General features: G+C 38.8%; 1 protein-coding gene across 6 annotated transcripts in view; it reads left to right on the top strand.

Moving 5' to 3' along the window:
* PPA1 (inorganic pyrophosphatase 1) overlaps positions 1-17,351 on the top strand; it is a 33,932-nt gene extending 16,581 nt beyond the window's left edge. For 3 of the 6 annotated variants that reach the window (XM_081074864.1, XM_081074865.1, XM_081074863.1), the window contains 6 exons: positions 575-701; positions 10,617-10,744; positions 11,012-11,097; positions 14,033-14,102; positions 15,119-15,161; positions 15,721-17,349. In XM_081074864.1, the coding sequence (XP_080930990.1) occupies positions 575-701; positions 10,617-10,744; positions 11,012-11,097; positions 14,033-14,102; positions 15,119-15,161; positions 15,721-15,752 (486 nt within the window). In that variant the 3' untranslated portion in view covers positions 15,753-17,349. Of the gene's footprint in view, positions 1-574; positions 702-10,616; positions 10,745-11,011; positions 11,098-14,032; positions 14,303-15,118; positions 15,162-15,720 lie in introns of those variants that run through there. The other 3 variants (XR_013995016.1, XM_081074862.1, XM_081074861.1) reach the window with 3 other exon arrangements.
* Positions 17,352-22,363: the final 5,012 nt, after the last annotated feature.

Below are 22,363 nucleotides of genomic sequence, written 5' to 3'. Positions count from 1 at the left end.
TGGAGTGATCAGTGAATTGAGCCAAGCCAAATCATCTCACTAGCTGGAGGTTTATGATAGGGATTCCTCTCTCAAGAAAGGTTGCTCTAAGATTCTGACTATAGTTGTATTTGTTTGTAATCTTTCTCAGGCTCAGGGAAATAGTAAACAACTGAAAAGAAAGTCGTCATTCAGTTTCTTAAGTCATGAAATTCAGTCATATTGTATGACTTGTCTAACTCACTGGCTTCTGTAAAATAACAGGTAAAGAAAGCACATTGAAATATGTATTTGAAACAAATTATGGAGGGTTTATTCTTTGGCACAGTTAAAGGCAGTTAAAAAAAAAATTACCCTGAACCATGTTAATGATTTTCTTAAGTCCTATGAGTAATAAGGGGTACCTATTTTCAACTTCTATAAGACTGATAGGCATTAACTTATTTAGCTTTTTAAAAATGGCTTACAGGAACAATCTTAAGGTAAACTTGCAGAAACTTGTCTTCTTCTTTACTTCCTATTATCTACCAAGTAAAGCTTTTCTTCCAAAGTTCTGTGCTGTAGTGTTGTCCTGACCGTGGTTATTGACTTTCAGGTATGTGCCAGAGGTGAGATAATCAGGGTGAAAGTTCTGGGCATCCTGGCAATGATCGATGAAGGGGAAACAGACTGGAAAGTCATTGCCATTAATGTGGATGATCCCGACGCAGCCAATTACAATGGTAAGACAATTTGAAGAGTCTGAGGTCTTTGCACCTAAATCTAATGCACCATTAACTTGAATTATAAGCTCATGCCTTTAAGCTGTTAAAGAATGGAGGAGCAAAACGTTTGACAAAGCATTGTTATTTCTGATACTGAACTTCTGTTCTCTTTCATTCCAGGAAAGAAAAAAATCTGGTCGTTTGTGTTTACTGTTTTCTCCTTTCCTTCCCTACATATTTGCACTCAGTTGCTCTATTTATTATTTTAATTGAGCTATAACCCACGTACCTTAAAAGTCACCGTTTTAAGTTGTATAATTCTGTGGTTTTTAATATAGTCACTAGATTGTGTAAACATCACCACTATTAATTCCAGAATATTTTCACCACTCCAGGAGGAAATCCTGTACCCATTAACCGTCACGCCCTATTCCCACATCTGTCAGTTCCTGGCAGCCATTAACCTATTGTCTGTCTTCGTGGATTTACCTGTTCCGAACATTTCACATAAATGGGTTCATATGATGATGTGTCTGGCTTCTTTCATTTAGCATGTAACATGTATCGGTACTTCATTCTCCCTTTTTTGGCGGTGAAATGAACATAACACAGAATTCCCCATTTTAACTATTTTAGAGTGTACAATTCGGTGGCATTTAGTACATTCACAGTGCTCTGCAACCACCACCACTGTCTAGTTCCAGAACATTTTCATCACCCCAAAAGGAAACTGTGTACCTTTAAGCAGTCACTCCCTGTTCCTTCCTCCTCCCAGGCCCTGACAGCCATGAATCTGCTTTTTGTCTCTGGAGTTTCCTATTCTGGATATTTCACACGTGTGGAATCATAAAATATGGGGCTTTTTGTGTCTGGTTGCTTAGCCCGATGTTTTTTAGGCTCATTCATGTTGGAGCGTATATTAGTACTCCTTTTATGGCTGAATACTACTGCACTGTCTCCATGGTATGGATATGTACCATAGTTTGTCTATCCATTTATCTGTTGACATTTGGGTTGTTTTTGGCTATTAGGAATTATGCTGCTGCTATGAACATTCCTATATAAGTTTTTGTATAGACACACGTTTTTAATCCTCTTGTGAGTATAAACCTAGGAGTTGAGTTGCTGAGTCATATGTTAACTTACCTTTAAGCTTTGGAGGAATTGCCAAACTTTTTTCCTAAGCCAGCTGCACCATTCTGTAGTCCTGCCATCAGGGCATAAGGGTTCCAATTTTTCTACTTCCTTGCCAACACTTATTATTAATCTTTTTTATTATAGCCATTTTAATGGGTATATCTTTTTGTTGTTGTGTTCTAAGAGTTCTTTATACCTTTATTAGATATATGATTTGTCTATGTTTTCTCCCATTTTGTGGATTGTCCTTTCATTTTTTTTAATGGTGTCCTTTGAAGCACTCAAGTTTTTCATTTTGATGTAGTCTTATTTATTAAAAAGTTTTTGTTGCTTTTTGGTGTCGTATCTAAGAAACCACTGCTTAATCCAAGGTCACAAATATTTACATTTATGTTTCCTTCTAAGAGTTTTATAAATTTAACCCTTCCATTTCAGTCTTTGATCTACTTTGAGTTAAGTTTTGTACATGGTGTGAAGTAGTAGGCCAGTGTCATTCTTTGCATGTCGATATCCTATTGTCCCAGAACTACTTGTTGAAAAGACTGTTCTTTCCCCCAGTGAATTGTCTTGGCACCATTGTTGAAAATCAACTGACTATAAATGTATAGGTTAGTGAGATAAGTTGAAGTTCTCTTTGGAAAAAATTGTCTGAAGTCCTCTTTGGAAAAAATACGTTTATAACTCTGTGTCTAATTTATCTCCACTGTTTTTATATACCCTTGCCTCTGGTTAATGATCTAATCTATTTACTTAGTTATTGTATTAGTTTTCTCTTGCCTGTCTGAAATGGGTCTCACTGGGCTAAATTCAAGGTGTCAGCAACATTGTATTCCTTCTAGAGGCTCTAAGGGAAAATCCTTCTCCAGCTTCTAAAGGCTGCCCACATGCTTTGATTCGTGTCACCTGTCAGTCTTCAAAGCCAGCAATGGCAAGTCAAGTCTTAGTCACATCTCTGACTTTGACATTTCTGCCTCCCTCTTCCACTTTATAAGGACCTTTGTGATTACATTGGGCCCACCCAGATAATCCAGGATAAACTGCAAATTTTAAAATCAGCAGATTAGCAAATTTAATAATCATTTGCAAGCTTCACTCCCCCTTGCCAGGTAATAATATAGCATATTCACAGGTTCTGGAAATTAGTATGTAGACATCTTTGGATGAAACTGTTCTGTATGACACTGTCATGGTGGATAGATGATGCTATGCATTTGTCAAAACCCATAAAATTTTAGTGTCAAAATAATACTCCCTTATCCCCCCGCTCCTTCCAAAGAGGTCCAGCTCCTAATCCCCAGAACCTGTGAATATTTTACCTAAGTGGCAGATGAATTTCAGATTAAGGTTAGGACCTTGAGATGGGGAGAGTATCCTACGTTATCCAGGTAGGCCCCATCGAATCACATGAGTCCTTGAAAGCGGAGAACCTTTCCCAGCTATGGTCAGATGTGATGGCAGAAGAAGGGTCAGAGAGAGGCAACATTGCTGGCTCTAAAGATGTCGGATGGTAGGAGCACATGCAAAGAATGTGGGTGGCCTGTAAAAGCTGGAAAGGGCAAGGAGACATTCTCCCCTAGAGCTTTCAGAAAGGACACAGCCCTGCAACACCCAGATGTTAGGCCATGAGACTCTGGAACTTCTGACCCACGGAACTGTAAGATAATAATTTTGTAGGTTTTTTGAGCCACTACGTTTGTGGTAATTTGTAACAGCAGCAATAGATAATTTATACACAGCACAAGGAGTGAACCTCAATATGTGAAAATTTTAAAAAGTCATTTGTGAGGTCATTTCATGAATGGAACGCAGACTGTGACAAAAGAATCTATTATAAATGTGTAAAATAACCTCACTGAAGGGATAAGAGAAAAGGTGCTGACCAAGTAACTTTGGAAATGAATGGAGATGGTAAGATAAAGGCAAAAGGAACTGCACATAAGCGCACTGTACGTACCCTAGTTGGTAAAGTTGTTTCTCAGTGGAGTACAGGTTAACAATTCTGAAACCACTGTATATGTGTACTGAGTTTGAGCAATTAAGTGAATAGATGGTAGATGGTGAGAACCAGGTTTCTTCTCACTGTTGGAGTGGGAGGTTACAGATAAGCACAAGGGAGGGAGCTAGAATTATTCGTGTCATGTGGCAATGGATTAGAGTTGGAGACATCAATAAGAACAGTTTGACTTAATAGAGATACAGGTAGATACATATAGATATATTTTAGGTGTATATACTGGGTTAGGATACACACTTCTATTTCTTTGTTCTATTAGCTGAGAGGGGCTTTTGGAAGCAATGAGCACACCTAGCCCCCAGACCTCGGTTTCTAATACCAGTGCTCAATAAAAGGAACCAAGGCTCTTTGGAGAAATAGCTGATTCTAGGGCTGGGGCAGGGAAGATATAAAGTAAGCCTGGAGCATTTGTAGTGCCAAAAGGTAAAGGCATGCTTTAAAAATATGATGGGGGTGTGTCAGGGGAACACACAACTGAATGCACTTCTGGTGGCTGAGCTGACACAATGTGAGCAATAGAAGAAAGTAGTATTGGATTATAACCCAAAGTCTGAAATAAATATCCCTGAGTCCATTCTGATTTAAATAAATGATTGAATAAATAAACAAATGGGGGAAGAATAGACAAATCTCCTGTGCAGAAGAATTCCAAGTAATTTATGTAAATACTTTCGCCCTCAAGGAGATGAAACATACTCCCCATTCCTGAAGTACAGGCTGTGCAGAGTGACCTCTTTCAGAAGAGTCCAGTATGGAAAGGGGCTGGTAGTCTAGTCTTGAGAAAAAGATGAGATAAGTTCCAATAGAGGGACATCTTACAAAATGCTTGATCAATACCCCTCAAAACAATCAAGGTCATCAAAACAAGTTTGTGAAACTCATAGCCAAGGGGAGCCTGAGGAGACATGATAACCAAAAAATGCAGTATCCTGGGTGGGTGGGATCTGCATTATAGAAAAAACAGACTTGAGTTAATGTATCACTATTGGTTAATTAATTGTGCCAAAGGTCTTTATATAAGATAGTAATAACAGGAGAAACTATGTGCAGGGTGGGTATCTGGGAAATCTGTAATATCTTCACAGCTTGCCTGTAAATCTAAAACTGTTCTAGGGCTTCCAGAGACTAAACAGGGGAGCGGGCCTAGGAAGCTATTTGATGCTTGGCAGGTTGGCCCAGCTCTGAGAGGGAGCAGAGCTGGGCGGAGACCCTTTCAGGAAGGGGCATTGTTGTGTGGTTCAGACCAAGCCTCGCTGCTGATTACTGGAGTCCCGAGGGGCTGTGGAAAGAATGTCGTTTGTCTGCATGAAGCTGCCCTTCCGTTGAGGAGGATTGCAGCAGTATTTCACAGCAATGGAGGCCCCTGTATCCAGAGTGAAGAAAGGGTTGCACTGACTATTTGTGGTAGTGTTGTCCTTTCTGCTCCAAACAGCCAAGGTACAGCGTATGAAGACTGGCTTCACGCTGAGGTGCTGGGTAGTTTGCTAGTCCAGTGTGGAGAGGTGGCAATTTGTGAGCAACTGAACACTGCCTCAGAAACTATAGTTGTAAATGCAACCTAATCCAGTAAGGACCAAGCTAGATAACCTTTAGACAAACTAAATGGATTCCAGTTGGAGAACTTCACGTTAAAAATGGCCCACATCCCAGATGAAATGGCTGCCCAGCAGAACGCCTCGCAGCAGCCCCGAGGTCTCCATGGGTTCAAGCAGAGGGGCTCATCGAGGCAGGGGTCTCCAGGATCAGTGTCCACACAGAAACTGTGTGACATGCCTCTATGCCTGCGGGCTCTCGCCCAACTCATAGGAGCCACTGTAGGAAAAGAAGGTGCCACCATTCGGAATATCACCTTGGAATATCGAGGTCCATCGTCAAGAGAGTGAAGGTGCTGCTGAGAAGTCAATTACTATTCTCTGTATCCCTGAAGGCACCTCTGCGGCTTGTCAATCTGTTCTGGAGATTACGCAGAGGAAAGCTCAAGATAAGAAATTCACAGAAGAGATTCCCTTGAGCATTTTAGCCCCTAACTTTGTAGGCCATCTTATTGATAAGGAAGGAAGAAACCTTAAGAAAAAATACATTGAGCAAGACACAGGCACTACAATCACAATATGTCCTTTGCAGAAATTGACCCTGCACCATTATAGTTAAAAACAATGTTGAAACATGTTCCAAAGCTTGAGGAAGAGATCATGAAGAAAATCAGGGATTCTTATGAAAGTGATATGAATCTGCTTCTATGAATCTGCAAGCACATTTAATTCCTGGATGAAATCTGAATGCGTTAGGTCTGTTCCCACCCACTTCAAGGATGCCCCCACCTCCCTCAGGACCCCCTTCAGCTACGGCTCCTCCTTACCTACGGCTTGAGCCATCAGAAGCAGAGACTGTTCATCTGTGTATCCCAGCTCTGATTGGTTTTTCTCGTTGGGATTCTACTAGGAGACATGAACCATGTTAATCCTTGTTGCTAATGCCTTCGGAATGCTCTGCTCCAGTTACTCTCTGAAGGCGGAACATCTTCGGCTGGTGACGGAAGTCTTCAGATGCACTCGCCAGTGAATCCTTTATTTCCTGCTGCAGCTTCTTACCCATGATTAGAAAACAAAGACTGCTTTGTCTCCAAAGACTCAGCCAGTGCAGGGCGACTGGTGGACTAGGCCCTTGATGAGCTGTGGGGCCACATTTACTCCTGAAGCTTCACCTTCAGTGTGATCAGACTCATTAATAAGGTGTACATGTCAAAGACGTGGTTGTTCCTCCAGGAAATCACAGGATTCCTGTGCTGTTTTAAAGGTGGCAGCCTCAGGACCGTGCTGCTGAGGACAGCACTGTGGTTTATCTGTTAGGTTGTAACTTATCTGTTGGGTTCTTAGGTCTAATTAAGGCAGTTGATTCTGGGGACCAAATTAAAATTTGAGTTCTTGTGCAAAAGTCAACATCTTTACACTGCTCACAAGAGTGCTGATGGTTATAGATGTTTAATGAGATTACAGCAATCGGCCTACAGCCATCTAGTGGTAGTTTGTACCTGATTTCAGATATCCTGGCAGTGGTCCATTCTTTCTCCTACGCACTGTATTTTCTTAGTCACAGTTGTGTAAGCTAGGAGATGTCAAAGCCCTATTATATTGTTGTTACCATGTTGTGCCAAGAAAGGGGTTTTTTTTGTTTGTTAAGATTTGCCTTGTTTAGATTAATAAGAAAGATTTGTCTTCTTACTGGAAAGAGCTTTGGACCAGGGGCTGAGATGCAGATTCTTTGGCCCATAAATGAACTTTTGTTAAGTGCATAAGTATCTGTAAATACCATGATTTTGCTGGTGAGGGGGAGGGGAAGGAAGGCAATGAAATGAGAGACCGTAGGTGAAAAGCTTTGCAAGTAAAAAGCACCACATGAGGGAGGATAAACTGCCACTTTCACCTTCTACATAAGGAATGTTTTTCAAATATCCCAAATAATACTGGTTTTTAGAACATTTATGGAAAATTGGTATTTTGATTAATATCACTTTGACCCAGCAATTCTACTTCTAAGTAGCTATTTCATGGAATTTATTTATTCCTCATAAATACGTATATACAAAGATGCATTACAAGGATATTCGTTGCAACAAAAACCTGGAAAGAGCTAAAATATCCATCACCGGTTAGATGGTTAGATAATTGTGGTCTGTCCAGGCAGTGGACTACTGTGTGGCCATTACAAAGGATGAGGAAGACCTGCATGTACAAATGTGGAAAGACGACTAAGGCAGAGTGGTATTATTCCTTTCTGCTGTTTCTGCTGTTTGCCTTACAGAGTATGAGCTCATATATGTTTAAATATGTGTATATTTGCATATGTACATAAATTCATTTGTAAAGAACTAGAAGAACACTAATCCTTTAATAGTGCAATGGAAAGAAGGGTAAAGGGAGACTTTTTGTTTCAGGTGTTTCTATATTGTTTAAATTTAGTGCAGTAAGAATGCATTCATCCCATTTGTTAACCCCTTGGTGGTACAACTGTGATTCTGTTGATCGTGTGTCCATTTTCGCGTGTGCTACTTACACAAGAGCACACTAAAAGGCATGCTGTGGCCACTGTTCGTGAATCCACGCCTGTCATTATGTCAGCACTATTCTGCCAGGGCACCATTGCCCGGCAGGAAAGGTTATTAGAACCCTGAAACTTCCCTGGGTGTCTGGTCCCATGGTGCAAGTGGTTTCGGTTTTCCCAAAGTGTCAACCTAAGGCAATGTCCGTCTGCCATCAGTTATTATCTGGAGAGTTTATCAGAGTTTCTAGATAGAGAGTGCTCTTGACTAGCCACAGCTTCGGAAGAACACGCACAGAGCCATGGGAGAGGACCCCTCTCCAATAAAGCAACCAGGTTGGCGTGTCGCTCCCCCACAACAGCCATATCCCCTCCCATCTGAGTTGCGGGAATCAGTGAAAGCAAGCATCTCACGTGTGGTTGTGGGATACAGTACTGCCTGGCTGGTTACAAACTGAACCCAAAAAGGAGCCACACAGAAGCGGGCTGCCTGTGGCAGGAGCTCGACGTGGCCTCAGGAGGAAGTCTTGGTAGCTCTGCAGACCACTGGCTTTGTCTCTGTACTTAACGGACAACACAAGGGAAAAATATTGACAGGGTGCTTTTTTCCTATTTTTTTTTATGGGTCTGATGTCAGGGTTCCTCAGTCTGGATGCAGCTTACATTTCAATGTGTGCTTCACAGTCAAACAGTTAATCAGCTCTTATAGTTTTGCCATGCTGTGGTATAATTACAAAAATATATTTGATCTTTGTCTCCAGTTCTGGCAAAAAAACCCCAAAACCCTTGGAATTTCCTGAGTGATGAGTGTCTTTTGTTATTCAGGATGAGCCCCTTGCATCACACCTGAGTTTACACTAATAAGGTGACTGGGGGGGGGGGGGCATAACTATGGAATAATGACATTTGGATCACTTCTGAATTGATGAAAACCTCAGTGTGCTGGGAGGGTGGCATGGCCTCCCTCCATATCTTGCCCTAGGCACCTCATCCATTTGGCTGTTCCTGAATTGTATCCTTTATAATAAACCAGTAAACATAAATAAAGTGGTTCCCAGAATTCTGTGAATCATTCTGAAACCTGAGGCCAAATGAGTCCGGGGCTCGTGCTGCCTGCGCTGCTTCAGCCAATAGACCAACACAGGAGTTGGGTCATAGAATAAGCGTTCATTATCAGAGCCTCGGTGTTCTGAGAAGGCAGTGGGTTAACACCTCCAAAAACTGTCTTAGTATTCTCAGACTAGCCTGGGATATTTAAGGGAAAATCTGGGATTCCTCCAGAGGCTACAGGGTGTTCCAGGGGTGTGCGTGGAGTCTTCCCTCAGGCAATGTGGCTCCAACGTGCTCATCAACCCAGGAGCAGTGATGACAATGACCTGGAAAGAATGCTAGGCCATAGAGATTGTGATCAGTAAGCATGGGGGTCTTTATAAGTTTTAGGGTAATTTTCTAAAATGGAACTGGGACAAGGAACATTTCGAGCTCAAGCTGCAGGGCAATCATCTATTACTAAGCTTTAGGGCAAAGAAAGGTGAGGCTGGGATGCGGTGAGGCTACCGTGGGGGTCCCAGCCAGGCCCTGCTTCAATTCTAGCAAATGATCAAACCTGCGGAGAGAGCTGTAGAAAACCCTTTTTTATAGAGGTCGGTCAGAAGTGTGGGTGGCCTGGATTCTGCTTCAAGTGGGGTAAGCCTTGGGGGACTGAGCCCTTTAACTTGTGGGATCTGACACTAATTCCAGTAGGTAGTGTCATTATTGAATGGAATTGTTGGACACCCAGCTGGTACCTGAAGAATGGGAGAATTGGTTGGAAAATTTGTTGGCAAACACCCGACCTTTTTATTTCAGATTTCTGGATTTTCAAAATATTTCTGTATTAAGTGACACATTTTCTGTGAATTATAAGTTCTTTAAAAAGTATCAGTGTTCAAACATTTCCCAGTTCACTTTGTAAACTTTCCATATTTTTGGTGGTACTATAATAACAAAATGCATGATATTCTTTAACTATATATATTATGAACTGGACTTAAGCAAAGTTATTTTAATAAGCTTCTGTTGTTGAATGTATTCCTCCTTCCCCAAATACTTTTCTTGATTGATATTTTTAGCACTTGGATCTTCTATTTGCTTGCATTGAGCAGGCAGCTTGGTCATTTACAGGTGAGTTTGTTGACGTTGAGGCTAGCCATTGTTGGTGGTTGTACAGAAACTTTAAAAAGTTTTTTTAAACAGGACATTTTTCTGTTGGCCAGAACAAATGCATTGTGATAAGAATGCCTTTACTGTAGAGTTAGAAAAGTCTAGTTGCATTTAATATGTAACCCATCAGTGGATAACAGTATAATCCATTTTTCTTGTCTTTTTGGTATGCAATTGGGGTATGATCTGAGTGGAACCTCAGCCTGTCTTTTTTAGTATCATCTATCCTTATCATAGAATTTATCCACACTTGCCAAACTCTTCTTTGTTATGTAGCCGCCAGTCATTTCTCTCTCCTGTTATCTAAAGAAGTTACTATTGTAATGGTTGTTCTCTTACTACTCAACATCAGAGCTAGACACTGCAGGATTTCCTTTTAATGGCTGTATATGTTCTCTTCTCAACAAGATGGTTAGCTCTTATATTATCTTGAATTTTTATTATAACCATCCCCTGGCTCCCTCAAAGTAAATACATACTTGGTGTTTTTATCACATAAATAATTACATATGCATCTTGCAATCTGCTTGTTCTCGTCTAAGATATTAACGATGTCAAGCGGCTGAAACCTGGCTATCTAGAAGCTACTGTGGACTGGTTTAGAAGGTACAAGGTTCCTGATGGAAAACCAGAGAACCAGTTTGCTTTCAATGCCGAATTTAAAAACAAGGTAATGTGTCATTCAGAACTGTAGTTTTAGGTTTGTTTCTACTGAGACTTAACAATTTAACATGTGATTACCATTTAAAGACTATATGATTATAAAAAAAATGTCTGAAGACATGAGTCTTGATGTTGACTCATTCATTTAAATGTTTTCTTCTGTTTTTGACACAAGGAAGTGATTCAAAAGAGACAAAGGTATCAAACTTTTGGGAAAATGTCGATACTAAGAATACTTTTCTATCATTGTAATGCATATATCTTCAAATTATAGGATTTTGCAATTGATATTATTAAAAGCACTCATGACCATTGGAGAGCATTAGTGACGAAGAAAACTGATGGAAAAGGAATCAGTTGGTAAGCGTTGACTGTTCTCTGCATGTTTAACACACAAAGCTACCAGTTTGCTCCAAAAAATTTTAATAACCACAACACACTACCGTTACCTTCACTTAGAAAAGAGAGAACCTGTTTTGTCAGTGAGTGCTCAAGTGAGTGGGAAGGTAGATACAGAAACAACAGAAAAGTACTAAGATAACTCTCTGAACAAGTACAAACTAAAACTCTCTGAACAAGCACAAACTAAAACTACACGAGGGACAGTGAGCGCGCGTTGTGGGAAAGGCGGTTAGCGTCCGGGTGCTCAGAATGTAATGGGAAAAATAAAGTTGAGTGCAAGGGTTGGTGTTCTCTGATGTCAATATATAAGGTGCATCAGCCTAAACCAGTATCTGTAGATGCACACTGTAGTGCACATAAAGTTTACTGCCACTAATAATAAAAGCTGATTTAATTGAGCAGTGAATGTTTGCCGAGCATGTAACAGATACAGGGAGAATGAACTTACCCAAAGTCATCCCATAAGAATGGTTCCAGAGTTAGGACTCATATCCAGGTTCAGGACAATATACTTCCTCTTAGGTAATTAAAGATTTGTAAGAGAATGTCCACTATCAGCACTTAACTAATGATGCTGTGGAAATAGTAGTCAATGAAGTAAAAAGGAGAAATGATGTGTTTTGATGCAGGAATATTGGAAAGGGGGCGTAAACTGGGGCAGATAATATGATTGTGTATCCAGAAAATCCTAGAAAAAAAAATAAAGAATTCGGGAAGGTAACCAGTTACAAAATGAGTATATATGTACAGCTGATCCTTGAACAACAAGGGTTTGAACTGCATGGGTCCACTTACATGCAGATTTTTTTCAATAAATAAATATCGTGCTGTAAATGTATTTTCTGTTCCTAATGATTTTCTTAATTTCATTTTTTTCTCCAGCTTTATTGTAAGAATACAACGTATAATACGTATAACATACAAAATATGTGTTAATCACTTTTGTGTTATCAGTGAGACTTCTGGTTAACAGTAGTTTATTATTAAGTTTTTGAGGAGTCAAAAGTTGTATGTAGATTTTTAACTGTGTGGGAGGTTTGTGCCCTTAAGTCCCACATTATTCAAGGGTCAACTGTATAAGTGAGATCATATGGTACTTATCTTTTTCTGTCTGATTTACTTAATATAATACCCTTAAGGTCTATCCATGTTGTCGTAAATGGCAAGATTTAATTATTTTTTTATGGCTGAATAATATTCCGTTGTATATATACCACATTATCTTCATCCATTTATTCATCGATGGACATTTACTTGGCTACTATAAATAATGCTGCAATGAACATGGGGTGCATATATATTTCTGAATTAGTGTTTTCATTTTTATTGGGTAAATACCCAGAAGTGAAATTCTGGATCATATGGTAGGTAGTTCTATTTTCAGTTTTTTGAGGAATCTCCATATTGTTTCCCATAGTTGTGTGCATTTCCCACCAACAGAGCACAAAGGTTCCCTTTTCTCCACATCCTCACCAACACTTGTTATCTCTTGTCTTTTTGATGATAGTCCTTCTAACAGTGTGAAATAATAATCTCAATGTGGTTTTGATTTGCATTTCCCTGATGTCTAGTGATCTTGAGCACCTTTCCATGTACCTGTTGGCCATCTGCATGTCTTTGGAAAAATGTCTGTTCAGGTCCTCTGCCTGTTTTTTCATCAGATTGTTTGTGGTCGTTTTTTATTTGTTTTGCTATTCAGTGTATGAGTTCTTTATGTTTTGGATATTAACCCCTTATCAGATTATGATTTGTAAACATTTGCTCTCATTCAATAGGTTACCTTTTCATTTGCTGATGGCTTCCTTTGCTGTGCAGATGCCTTTTTGTCTGATGTAGTCCCACTTCTTTTTGTTTTTGTTGCCTTTGCTTTTGGTATCAAATCCAAAAATTTATCACGAAGACTGATGTCAAGGAGCTTACTGCCTATGCTTTCTGCTAGGAGTTTTATGGTGTCAGGTTTGACATTCAAGTCTTCAATCCATTTTGAGTTGATTTATATGTATGGGGCAAGACAGTGGTCCAGTTTCATTCTTTTGCATGTGGCTGTCCATTTTTCCCAACACCATTTATTGAAGAGATTGTCCTTTCTTCATCTTTCTTCGTTGTATATGCTTGGCTTCTTTGTCATAAATTAATTGACCATATACTTGTATGCCTGGGTTTGTTTCTAGGCTCTTTATTCAGTTCCACTGATCTATGTCTGTTTTTATTCAATTACCATACTGTTCTGATTACTGTAACTTTGTAATATAGTTTGAAATCAGAAAGTGTGTGATACCTCCAACTTTGTTCTTCTTTCCTAAGTTTGCTTTAGATATTTGGGGGCCTTTTGTGATTCCTTACAAATTTTGGAATGATTTGTTCTATTTTTGTGAAAAATGTCATTGGAATTTTGGGAGGTATTGCATTGATCTGTAGATTGCTTTGGGTAGTGTGGACATTTTAACAATATTAATTATTTCAATTTCATGAGCATGGAATATATTTCCATTTATTTTAGTGGATGTTGTATTATTTTATAATGAATATTTATATATGATATATGTATTATTTAGACAATATTATAATTTCTTCAATTTTTTTTTATTAATGTTTTAACAGTTTTCACTCTACAGATCTTTTACGTCCTTAAATGTATTCTGAAGTATTTTATTCTTTTTGATGCAGTTGTAAATGGGATTATTTTCTTAATTTCTCTTTCTGATAGTTTGTTATTAGTGTGTAGAAATGCAACAGATTTTTATATATTGATTTTGTATCCTACAATTTAAGTAAACTTGAGATTCAGGTAAACCAAACTTGAATCTCATCTGGCCTACCATCTTAAACTTGTTTTTTAACTCTTTAGAGAGATAATTTTGTGACTTATGACTACTTTTGTTTTATTTAATAGCATGAATACCACAGTGTCTGAGAGCCCCTTCAAGTGTGACCCTGATGCGGCCAAAGCCATTGTGAATGCTGTATGTAACAGTTTCCTTGAAAAAGAACATACCTGGTGGCTAAATGGGAGGGGAGGTGTTTCTTTCAACAAATATTTGAATACCTCCTGTATGCCTATTACTGTATGAGGTCTTGAAATTACAAACCATGGACACATGTAAGTAGACATTTAAGAGTAAAATCTGAAGAGGGTCCTGGTGAACTCTAAACTGGACAGATAGCAAAACAGGAGGATTTGTAACAAAATAATTCCAGAATATACTGACTAACTCAAGTGCCTGTGTACCTATCACAAGCCAATTTTCACAAAAGAACCAATGGGATCTTACTTGACTTTGTTATAGCAAGGCCTAAGAAAGTTACCAAATTTCAGGTACCGTTGCAGGGGTGGTTCATAATCCTAGAAAAGACTTTCATGTGAGGTAGTAAACCATTTGGTAAGAAATAATTTTATTTTTGTACTATTTTTAAGAATCTGATTTAGATTAACCAACACACTGAATTAGATCATCTTAATTCTCATTTACAATATTAAATAAGAAAGAACAAAAGAAAATGAGGTGTGACTTTTTCTGCTTTGTAATTGGGGTAGTACAAGGAAAAATAACAACATAACGATGAAGCCAATACATTTAGATTTATCTTTATATATGAATCCCGACAAAGTTGAAGTGAATAAGAAAAATTGAAAGGGAAATGCCATTGGTTAACAATCATAGCTTTTCAATGAGAACACTGCCTACATTAAATGGTATGTGTACATATGAAATCATTGTATATGCATAAATTAGTTTTTCTTTATTTCAAAAAGCATTTTATTATTTATTCTCCTGTGTGTCAATAAAAGCCAAGAGGCTTGAATTTGTTAGCATTTCTTAGCCGTAAAGCAAACCTTGTTTCTATAAATTATAAATTATTTTTAGAACCTAAGAATTGGAACACTTGTCTTCAGATTCATTTTAATTTTTGTGCCAGTATACTTTTTTAGTTTTTAATCCCTGGGATTAGACTAATACATTTTACTATTTTATTTTAGTTGCCACCACCATGTGAATCTGCTTGCACAGTACCAACGGATGGTAAGATCAATATTCTAGTAAAATTACATTAAACAGTGTATGTGTGGGGAAATTATATCTGTATCTATAGAGAAATCTTACATACCATATCCATACATTTTTAGAGTTCCCCAGTCTATGTGGGAAGAAAGTTGGCTGTACATACCACCTTTAAGTCACCCCCCCCACACACACTCCCATCACAGCAGTTTCCAAACCGTGACCCACTGTTCTCTAGGTTCCAGGTAGATGCCTTGTGGACACTGGAGCCGGCTTGGGCGCTGGGTCCCCATCTGGCCATAGGCTGCTTCACCTAGAAACAGTTTTTTCCCCCTTTAGATTTAGAATTTTCTGTACAGTTCTTGTGAGAATCGCATGTCTATATGATTAAGGAAACCCAAAAGAAAACAATGATAAATTACCGGTTTTTGCTGCAGTGAAATTTGCATGTATGAAAGTTTGTCTTAAGGGAATACATAGTAGGATACATTATGTTAGCAAGTATGTTATTTGTTTTATGTTGGGTGTATTTTGATTATTAACAAGTATTCTAATTTGTTTTTGTTTTTTCTAAATATAGTAGATAAGTGGTTCCATCACCAGAAGAACTAAGGAGATTTCTCTGGAATACAAGCTGATATTGCTGCATCCTATTCATCTGGACGTAGTAGATGCAAAAGTAGTGGCTTTTCAGAGCTTTAAATTTATAGAACTTACCTAACAAAGCAAATTCTGCTGTGACCAATCTAATATATTCAGTGTGTTATCCATCTGAAAGCATTTTTTCATATTTCAACTAAGATAACTTTCAGTACATGCTTAAATATCAAAGCAGTTGTAATTTGGAAGTCATTTGTGAATAAACATGCAAGATAAGTACATATTAGGTGTATATGTTTACCAGGTGTTAGGAAATAAAATTATTTTGCTGAAACTTGGTTTGTGATATTTTTATTTTAATCTGAAGTCAGACATTACTGAGCAGGCATGGGTGCTATTTGGTATTTGTTTTCCTTCAATGAATCTTACAATTCAATTTTATAATTATTACACTAAAACTTGATTTATTTTTAGTAATATGAGAATGAAATCCCTTATTTTACAGTAGTCTTGATACTATGCTCTTAATTCCTAGCATCCCAAAAGATTTTTAATTTATATCATATTAGCAGAGCACACCCCTGCTTACCTTTTCAAATGATATAGCTACTTTTTTTTTTTACTTCTCTAGGCACCTAATTGGACTCTTAAGTCATTTACATTATATTCTGAGTTATCAGCCAGAATAACTTTGTGATTAACTTGGGTTTTGGACCTATCCACACCTGAATTTTTAATCCTAGCCCATATGCTTATTAGCTCTGTAATTGTCAGTTACCAACCACCCAACTTCAGTTCCCTCATTTGTAAAAGAGATGTTACTCATGTAATGTGTTAAGCATTCAGATTATTTTCAGTTGAAATTTTTATTGAGATCATTGTTGATTCACATGCAGTTAGTTGTAAGAAATAATACAGAGAGATTCTCTCTATACCTTGCCCAGTTTCCCCCAAGGTAAGATTTTGTAAAACTATAGTATAACATCACACCCAGGACACTGGCTTTTATATAATCCATCAATCTGATTCAGATTTCCCAGTTTTGCTTGTAGTCATTGGAATGATACGCATATATTGTTCTATACAAGTTAGTCACCTATATACATTCCTATATCCTATAAGATACTGATTTCTTCTGTTTTTCTCTAAAAGTTCTACAGTTTTACATTTCACATTTAAGTCTATGATCCATTTTGAGTTGATTTTGGTATAAGGTGTGAGGTGTAGGTCGTTTCTTTTTCCTATAGATGTCCAATTGCTCCAGTACCAGTTGTTGAAAGGTTATTCTTCCTCCATTGAATTAGTTTTGTGCTTTTGTTAAACACCAGTTGAGCATACATGTGTGGGTCTATTTATGGGTCCTCTGTTCCAGAGATCTGTGTGTCTGTCCCTCCGACAGCACCATACTCCCTTGAGTACTGGAGCTATATGGTAAGCCTTCCTACCAAATAGAGTACTTCCTCTCACTTTATTATAATTGTTTAACTAGTCAAGGGCCTGTGCCTTTTCATTTAAATCTTAAAATAAAATTTCCTATGTCTGTTGTCTATGCCTATAAAAAATTGTACTGAGATTTTGATAGGCATTGCATTAAAGCCATAGATCAATTTTAGCCACGTGTTTAGTGTCCTAATGTTTCCTGTTAGTGATTTCTACTTTGATTCCATTATGATCAGAAAACACACTCTGTGATTTCAATACGTTCTGTGTTGTTAAGGTTGTTTTGTGGCCCAGAATGTGTTCTGTCTTAGGGAGTGTTCCATAGACGCTTAGAGAAAAAGGGGGCATTTTGGTGGTGTTGGGTGGTGTATTCTATTTATGTTAGCTAAGTCCTGTTGATTGGTAGTATTGCTCAGATCTTCTATATCCTGTTGATATTCTATTTGTTTCGTCAATTGCTGAAAGGAAGGTAATGAAGTCCTCAATTATAACTGGATTTGTCTATTTCACTTTTTAGCTTCATCAGTTTGGGGGTTTTTTTCTCCCATGTATTTTGAGGTTCTGTCGTTTGGTGTATACATTTAGGATTTTTATGTCTTCCTGGTGGATTGATCCTTATATCATTATGTAATGTTTGTCTCTCGTAATTTTCTTTGCTCTGTAGTCTACTTCATCAGAGGTTAATATAGCCACTTTTTTAAATTGTTTGCATGGTATACTTTTTCTGTTCTTTTACTTTCAACCTGCATATGTTGTTGAATTTGAAATGAATTTCTTATAAGTAGTATACAGTTGTTGTTTTTTTTATCCACTCTTTCAATGTCTTTTAATTGACATGTTTAGGCTATTTACTTCAAAATAATTATTGCTACGTTAGCACTTTATCCTGTTTGGGATTTGCTCAGCTTCTTGGGTCTGTAAGTTTGTGTCTTTCATCAAATTTGGGAATTTTCCAGCCATTTTTCTTCAAATGCTCTTTCAGCCCCAGCCCCATTGTCCTTTCTTCTAAGACTCTGATGATATGAATGTTGAGTCTTTTGTTATTATCCCATAGGTGTGTAAGCTCTGTTTTTTGTTTGTTTGTTGTTTTTCTCCAGTCTGTTTTCTGTCTTTTTCAGACTGGGTGAGTTCTATTGTTCTGTAGTTGTTCTGTCCTCATTCCCTCAGTCTATCCTCGGTCATCTCCATTCTAATATTGAAACTACCCAGCAAGTTAACTTTTATTTCTTTGCTGAGATTTTCTATTTTTTAACTTATTTCAAGGGAATTTCTAATTCACTGCCTAACTGCAGTTTCAAGGTTGCTTTAAAATCCTTGTCAAGATTCATCTCAGTGTTGGCATCCATTGATTGTCTTTTCTCATTGTGGTTTTTCTTGGCTCTTGGTATGATGGGTGATTGTTAATAATGTCCTAGACATTTTACCTGTTTATGTTAGGAGACTCCAGGTCCTATTTAAATCTTTTATCTTAGTAGGCATCACCCTATTTGGGGTTAGCACATGGGTCTTGGCCTACTTTTGGGACTGTGGCTTTAATGGCAGTTTAATTTTCAGCAGCTTTGCAGGGTTATTTTGGTCTGCTTGGTTTATCTGGTGCTGCTGGGGCTTCTGTTGATTCCTACAGGTGCTGCCTGAGAAGGCTGGGTATCTATCTCTTGGTCCTCCCAACCCACCCTACTACCCTCGTGTCTCTGGGTGGGGGAGGAGAGTCCTAGGGATAAAGAGGCTTCCTGAAGCAGTCCACCTGCTACAGCTGGATTTCTCCCTCAGGCTCAGCCCACCCACCCACTTAGATAACTCTTGGGAGGAAGGGGGATCTCAGGCCTTGTGGGGAAGGAGAGTGCCTCCCCCGGTGGCTTATTTCTGGCTCTGCCTCCAAGGATCCCCCTTGTCAGGCGATGGTATGCTCACTAGGGGGACCCCCATTCTCTACAGGGAAGGAATGAGCCCATCTGGGCTGCCTTCTGCTGCTGGATCTGGGGTTTGGAAAGACTCCCCTCCTTCTTGTGTTAGGTGGATAGGATGCATGTGCCCTGCCACTGTGCTGTACTCTCGTCCTGCGGTCCCAAACCAGCTCACTTTCTTTCCACCTCTCAGAGTTCTCCTTGGGTTGTCTTTTTGCCTTTCCCAAGGTTTATTGCTATGCTTAGCAGGGAGGAGCAGGGGGAAAGGGTCTATGCCATCTTGACTGGATCAGAATCAGAAATGTCAACATTTAGGTTTTAGTAATATTTCTCTTATTCCTTTTGTAAGTCCTATTTTTAAGTGCTCCCTTAGTCGTTGTAATATGCGACTTCTGAAGTGACTTGTTAGGATAAGAAATATGTTTTCTAATGAAAGATTATACAATGTGGCCCAATAGATAGAAGTCACCCCCTCATATTTATGGAAAGGGGCTAAAACACTAGCGGGAAGAAGTGTCAACAATAGTTTATATAAGATCCTCTATAGAAAGCTGCCCCTCTTCTGTTAAAGCAAGGAAATATATAACACTCTTGTATTAGCTTGCTAGGGCTGCTGTAATGAAGTGCCACAAACTGCAAGGGTTAAATAACAGAAATGTATTGTCTCATGGTTCTGGAGGCCAGAGCCCCAGCTCGAGGTGTCCGCAGGCCCATGCTCTCTCCGAAGGGGTTAGGGGAGATCTGGAGAGCTCTCTTCTTCATCACCTGTGCTGGATTAGCGTTATCTGCACAGTAAAGCCAAAAAGATATCCTAATTCCAAGGACAACAGCCATTCTACAAACATTTCATGAGGTTTGACTTATGCCAGGCACTGTTTTAGACACTGGGATACAGTGTGAAGCCAAACAGATGTTCTGTATAGGTCCGTTATGCTCAGCAATCCCCAAATCTCAGTGGCTTAAGAAAATAAAAGTTTATTCCTCACTCACACATAGTTGGCTATGTCTCTAGACAGGTGCCCTCCATGGGATAGCTCAGCATGGTGTCTCCATACTAACACGGGCTTTCTCACGTGATCACTGCCTCAGAGGAAGAAAGCGCCGGAGTCTAGCACTGCTGACTAAATGCTGCCCAGACTGCCCAGAAGCGACATTCATCATAGTCATTCTCATTTCATTGTCTAATACAAGCTTCATGACCACGCCTAACCATGGAGTGAAGTCTTACCGTTTACACTTAGGGAGAATGCCATACACTTAGAAACATTATCCAATACACAGAAGAGTAATCTTTTTTTTTTTTAATGAGAAAAAAGAGCCTAAGTTGCTCACCGTCCCTCAGACAGTAAGTGGTGGAGGCAGGACTTATATCCAGTCATCCGATGCCGAGACCAGGGCTTTTCCCCACTATTTTATATTGTTTCTTGGTCTTCACCATCCTCATTAATGGGTACTTAATAATCCATCAAAGTGATTATTTACTTAGTCCTATCTCTTTTGCTAAACTTTGTTGTTTCTAATGTTTAGCTCTTTGTTATCTTTGGACATAACTTTTTTCTTTGGGAATTTTCTAAGGATAAATTTCCAGGGTTAGATTGCAAGGTCATGAAATATAGACATTTTTGTTACTCTTGTTTTCTGCAAGTTTTTTCTCATTTTCAATGTTGTATATGATTGTGTTTTCTCCCCAGTGGCCTGGAAATCATACAGAACTGACTACATTACCATGGTCAAATTATTTAACCTATTTTAGCATCAGTTTTCCCATCTGTAAAATGGTGATAACACCATCATCACAGGGTGGAAAGAATGTAGGTGAAGGACTCAGCCCAGTGCCAGAGTCATAGTAGGTGCTCTGTGAAGGCTAGTTGTTCATAATTGTAATCTCTACAACACTGAGTGTGATCAGTGCATTTTTTTCAGGAATCTGAAGAATGCTGTGTAAAGCATCCAAATGAGAACTCAGATTGGAAATTCAAAATTCATTTTCACCATCAGTAAGCCCAGGCCTGCATGTGCTCAGGCTGTAACGGCAATTATGTCCTACCTAATCAGCATATTTATTTGCACTGCAAGGGCTTGAGTTATGTTTTTTCACAGAATGTCCTTCACATTTAGAAAAAGCTGTCTCAATGCTTTCTGGGAGTCAAGGCAGATGGGAATTTACTTTTACACTGACAAGTGCTGTGCAAATTGCTTCCTAGTGGACAAGTATTTATTGAGTTGTAAACTTGAGTCCATTGTCACATCGTTCATTGCTTTCTCTGTTGGTCCCTTAGTTATTACAAAACCTTTACATTAACAAAATATTCGCCAAGAGTAAGATTAAGCAACGAAAATCACAAGGCTACGTGGCAATCTGAATTTAAAAAGAAGCCTGAGAGCCATTTGGCAATCTCTTTATCAAAATTTTAAGTTCATACTTACCCTTTAAGTCAGCAATTCTGCTCTAAGAATTCATTCTGGTTGAATGAGAGTAGTCAACCAAGCACACAGTATATCGCAGCTTTGTTTAGTAGAGCAAAACCTGGAAAAATATCTAACTGTCCAATGGAGGAATGGCTACATATATTATCTGTACCATGTAGCAGTTAAAGAATGAAGACACTGCATGGGCTGATATGGGAAAGAAGTTCAAATTATATAAAGGAGAAGAGAAAGTGGTAGTACTCCATAGCAGGCAACTATGGCCTGTGGGCCAAATCCAGCTTGCTGCCTGTTAGATAATAAAATTTAATTGGGACACAGCCACACCCATTCATTTATGAATTGCTGTGGCTGCCTTCAAGCTATAATGGAGAGAGAGTTTAGTAGTTGAGACAGAGACCCTATAGTTCACAAAGCTGAAAATATTTACTATTTGACACTTTACTGAAAATGTTTGCCAATCCCTGCTCTACCCATGATTCTAGTTGTGTTTTTCACAAAGGGAGGATTGGGGGGAAAGAGATGCATTAATGGATTTGCTGGTACGGGCAGAGACAATTTCTGGAAACAAACAACAACAAACCACAGATAATGATTATGTCAAGGGGGTGGGAATACAGTTAAACATGGAAGAACTGGGGTCCCGGTAGTTTCCTTCCACTTTATCTGCTTCTGTGCTCTGAACTGTTTTTCTAAAAGCATGTCTAACTTATTTAAAAATGTTTAAAGAAAATCAAGTGAAGGAGGAGAGCACCAGTGGACAGTGCTTAACACAGCTAGTGGGAGGGCTCCCAGCTTAAGGGGGCCTCTCCCAGTGGTTCCTGAATCACTAGCGCTGAATCACCTAAGAGA

This window comes from Rhinolophus hipposideros, assembly GCF_964194185.1.
Source record: "Rhinolophus hipposideros genome assembly, chromosome: 15".
Classification (NCBI taxonomy): Eukaryota; Metazoa; Chordata; class Mammalia; order Chiroptera; family Rhinolophidae; genus Rhinolophus; species Rhinolophus hipposideros.
This window is presented reverse-complemented; position numbering and strand designations above follow the sequence as displayed.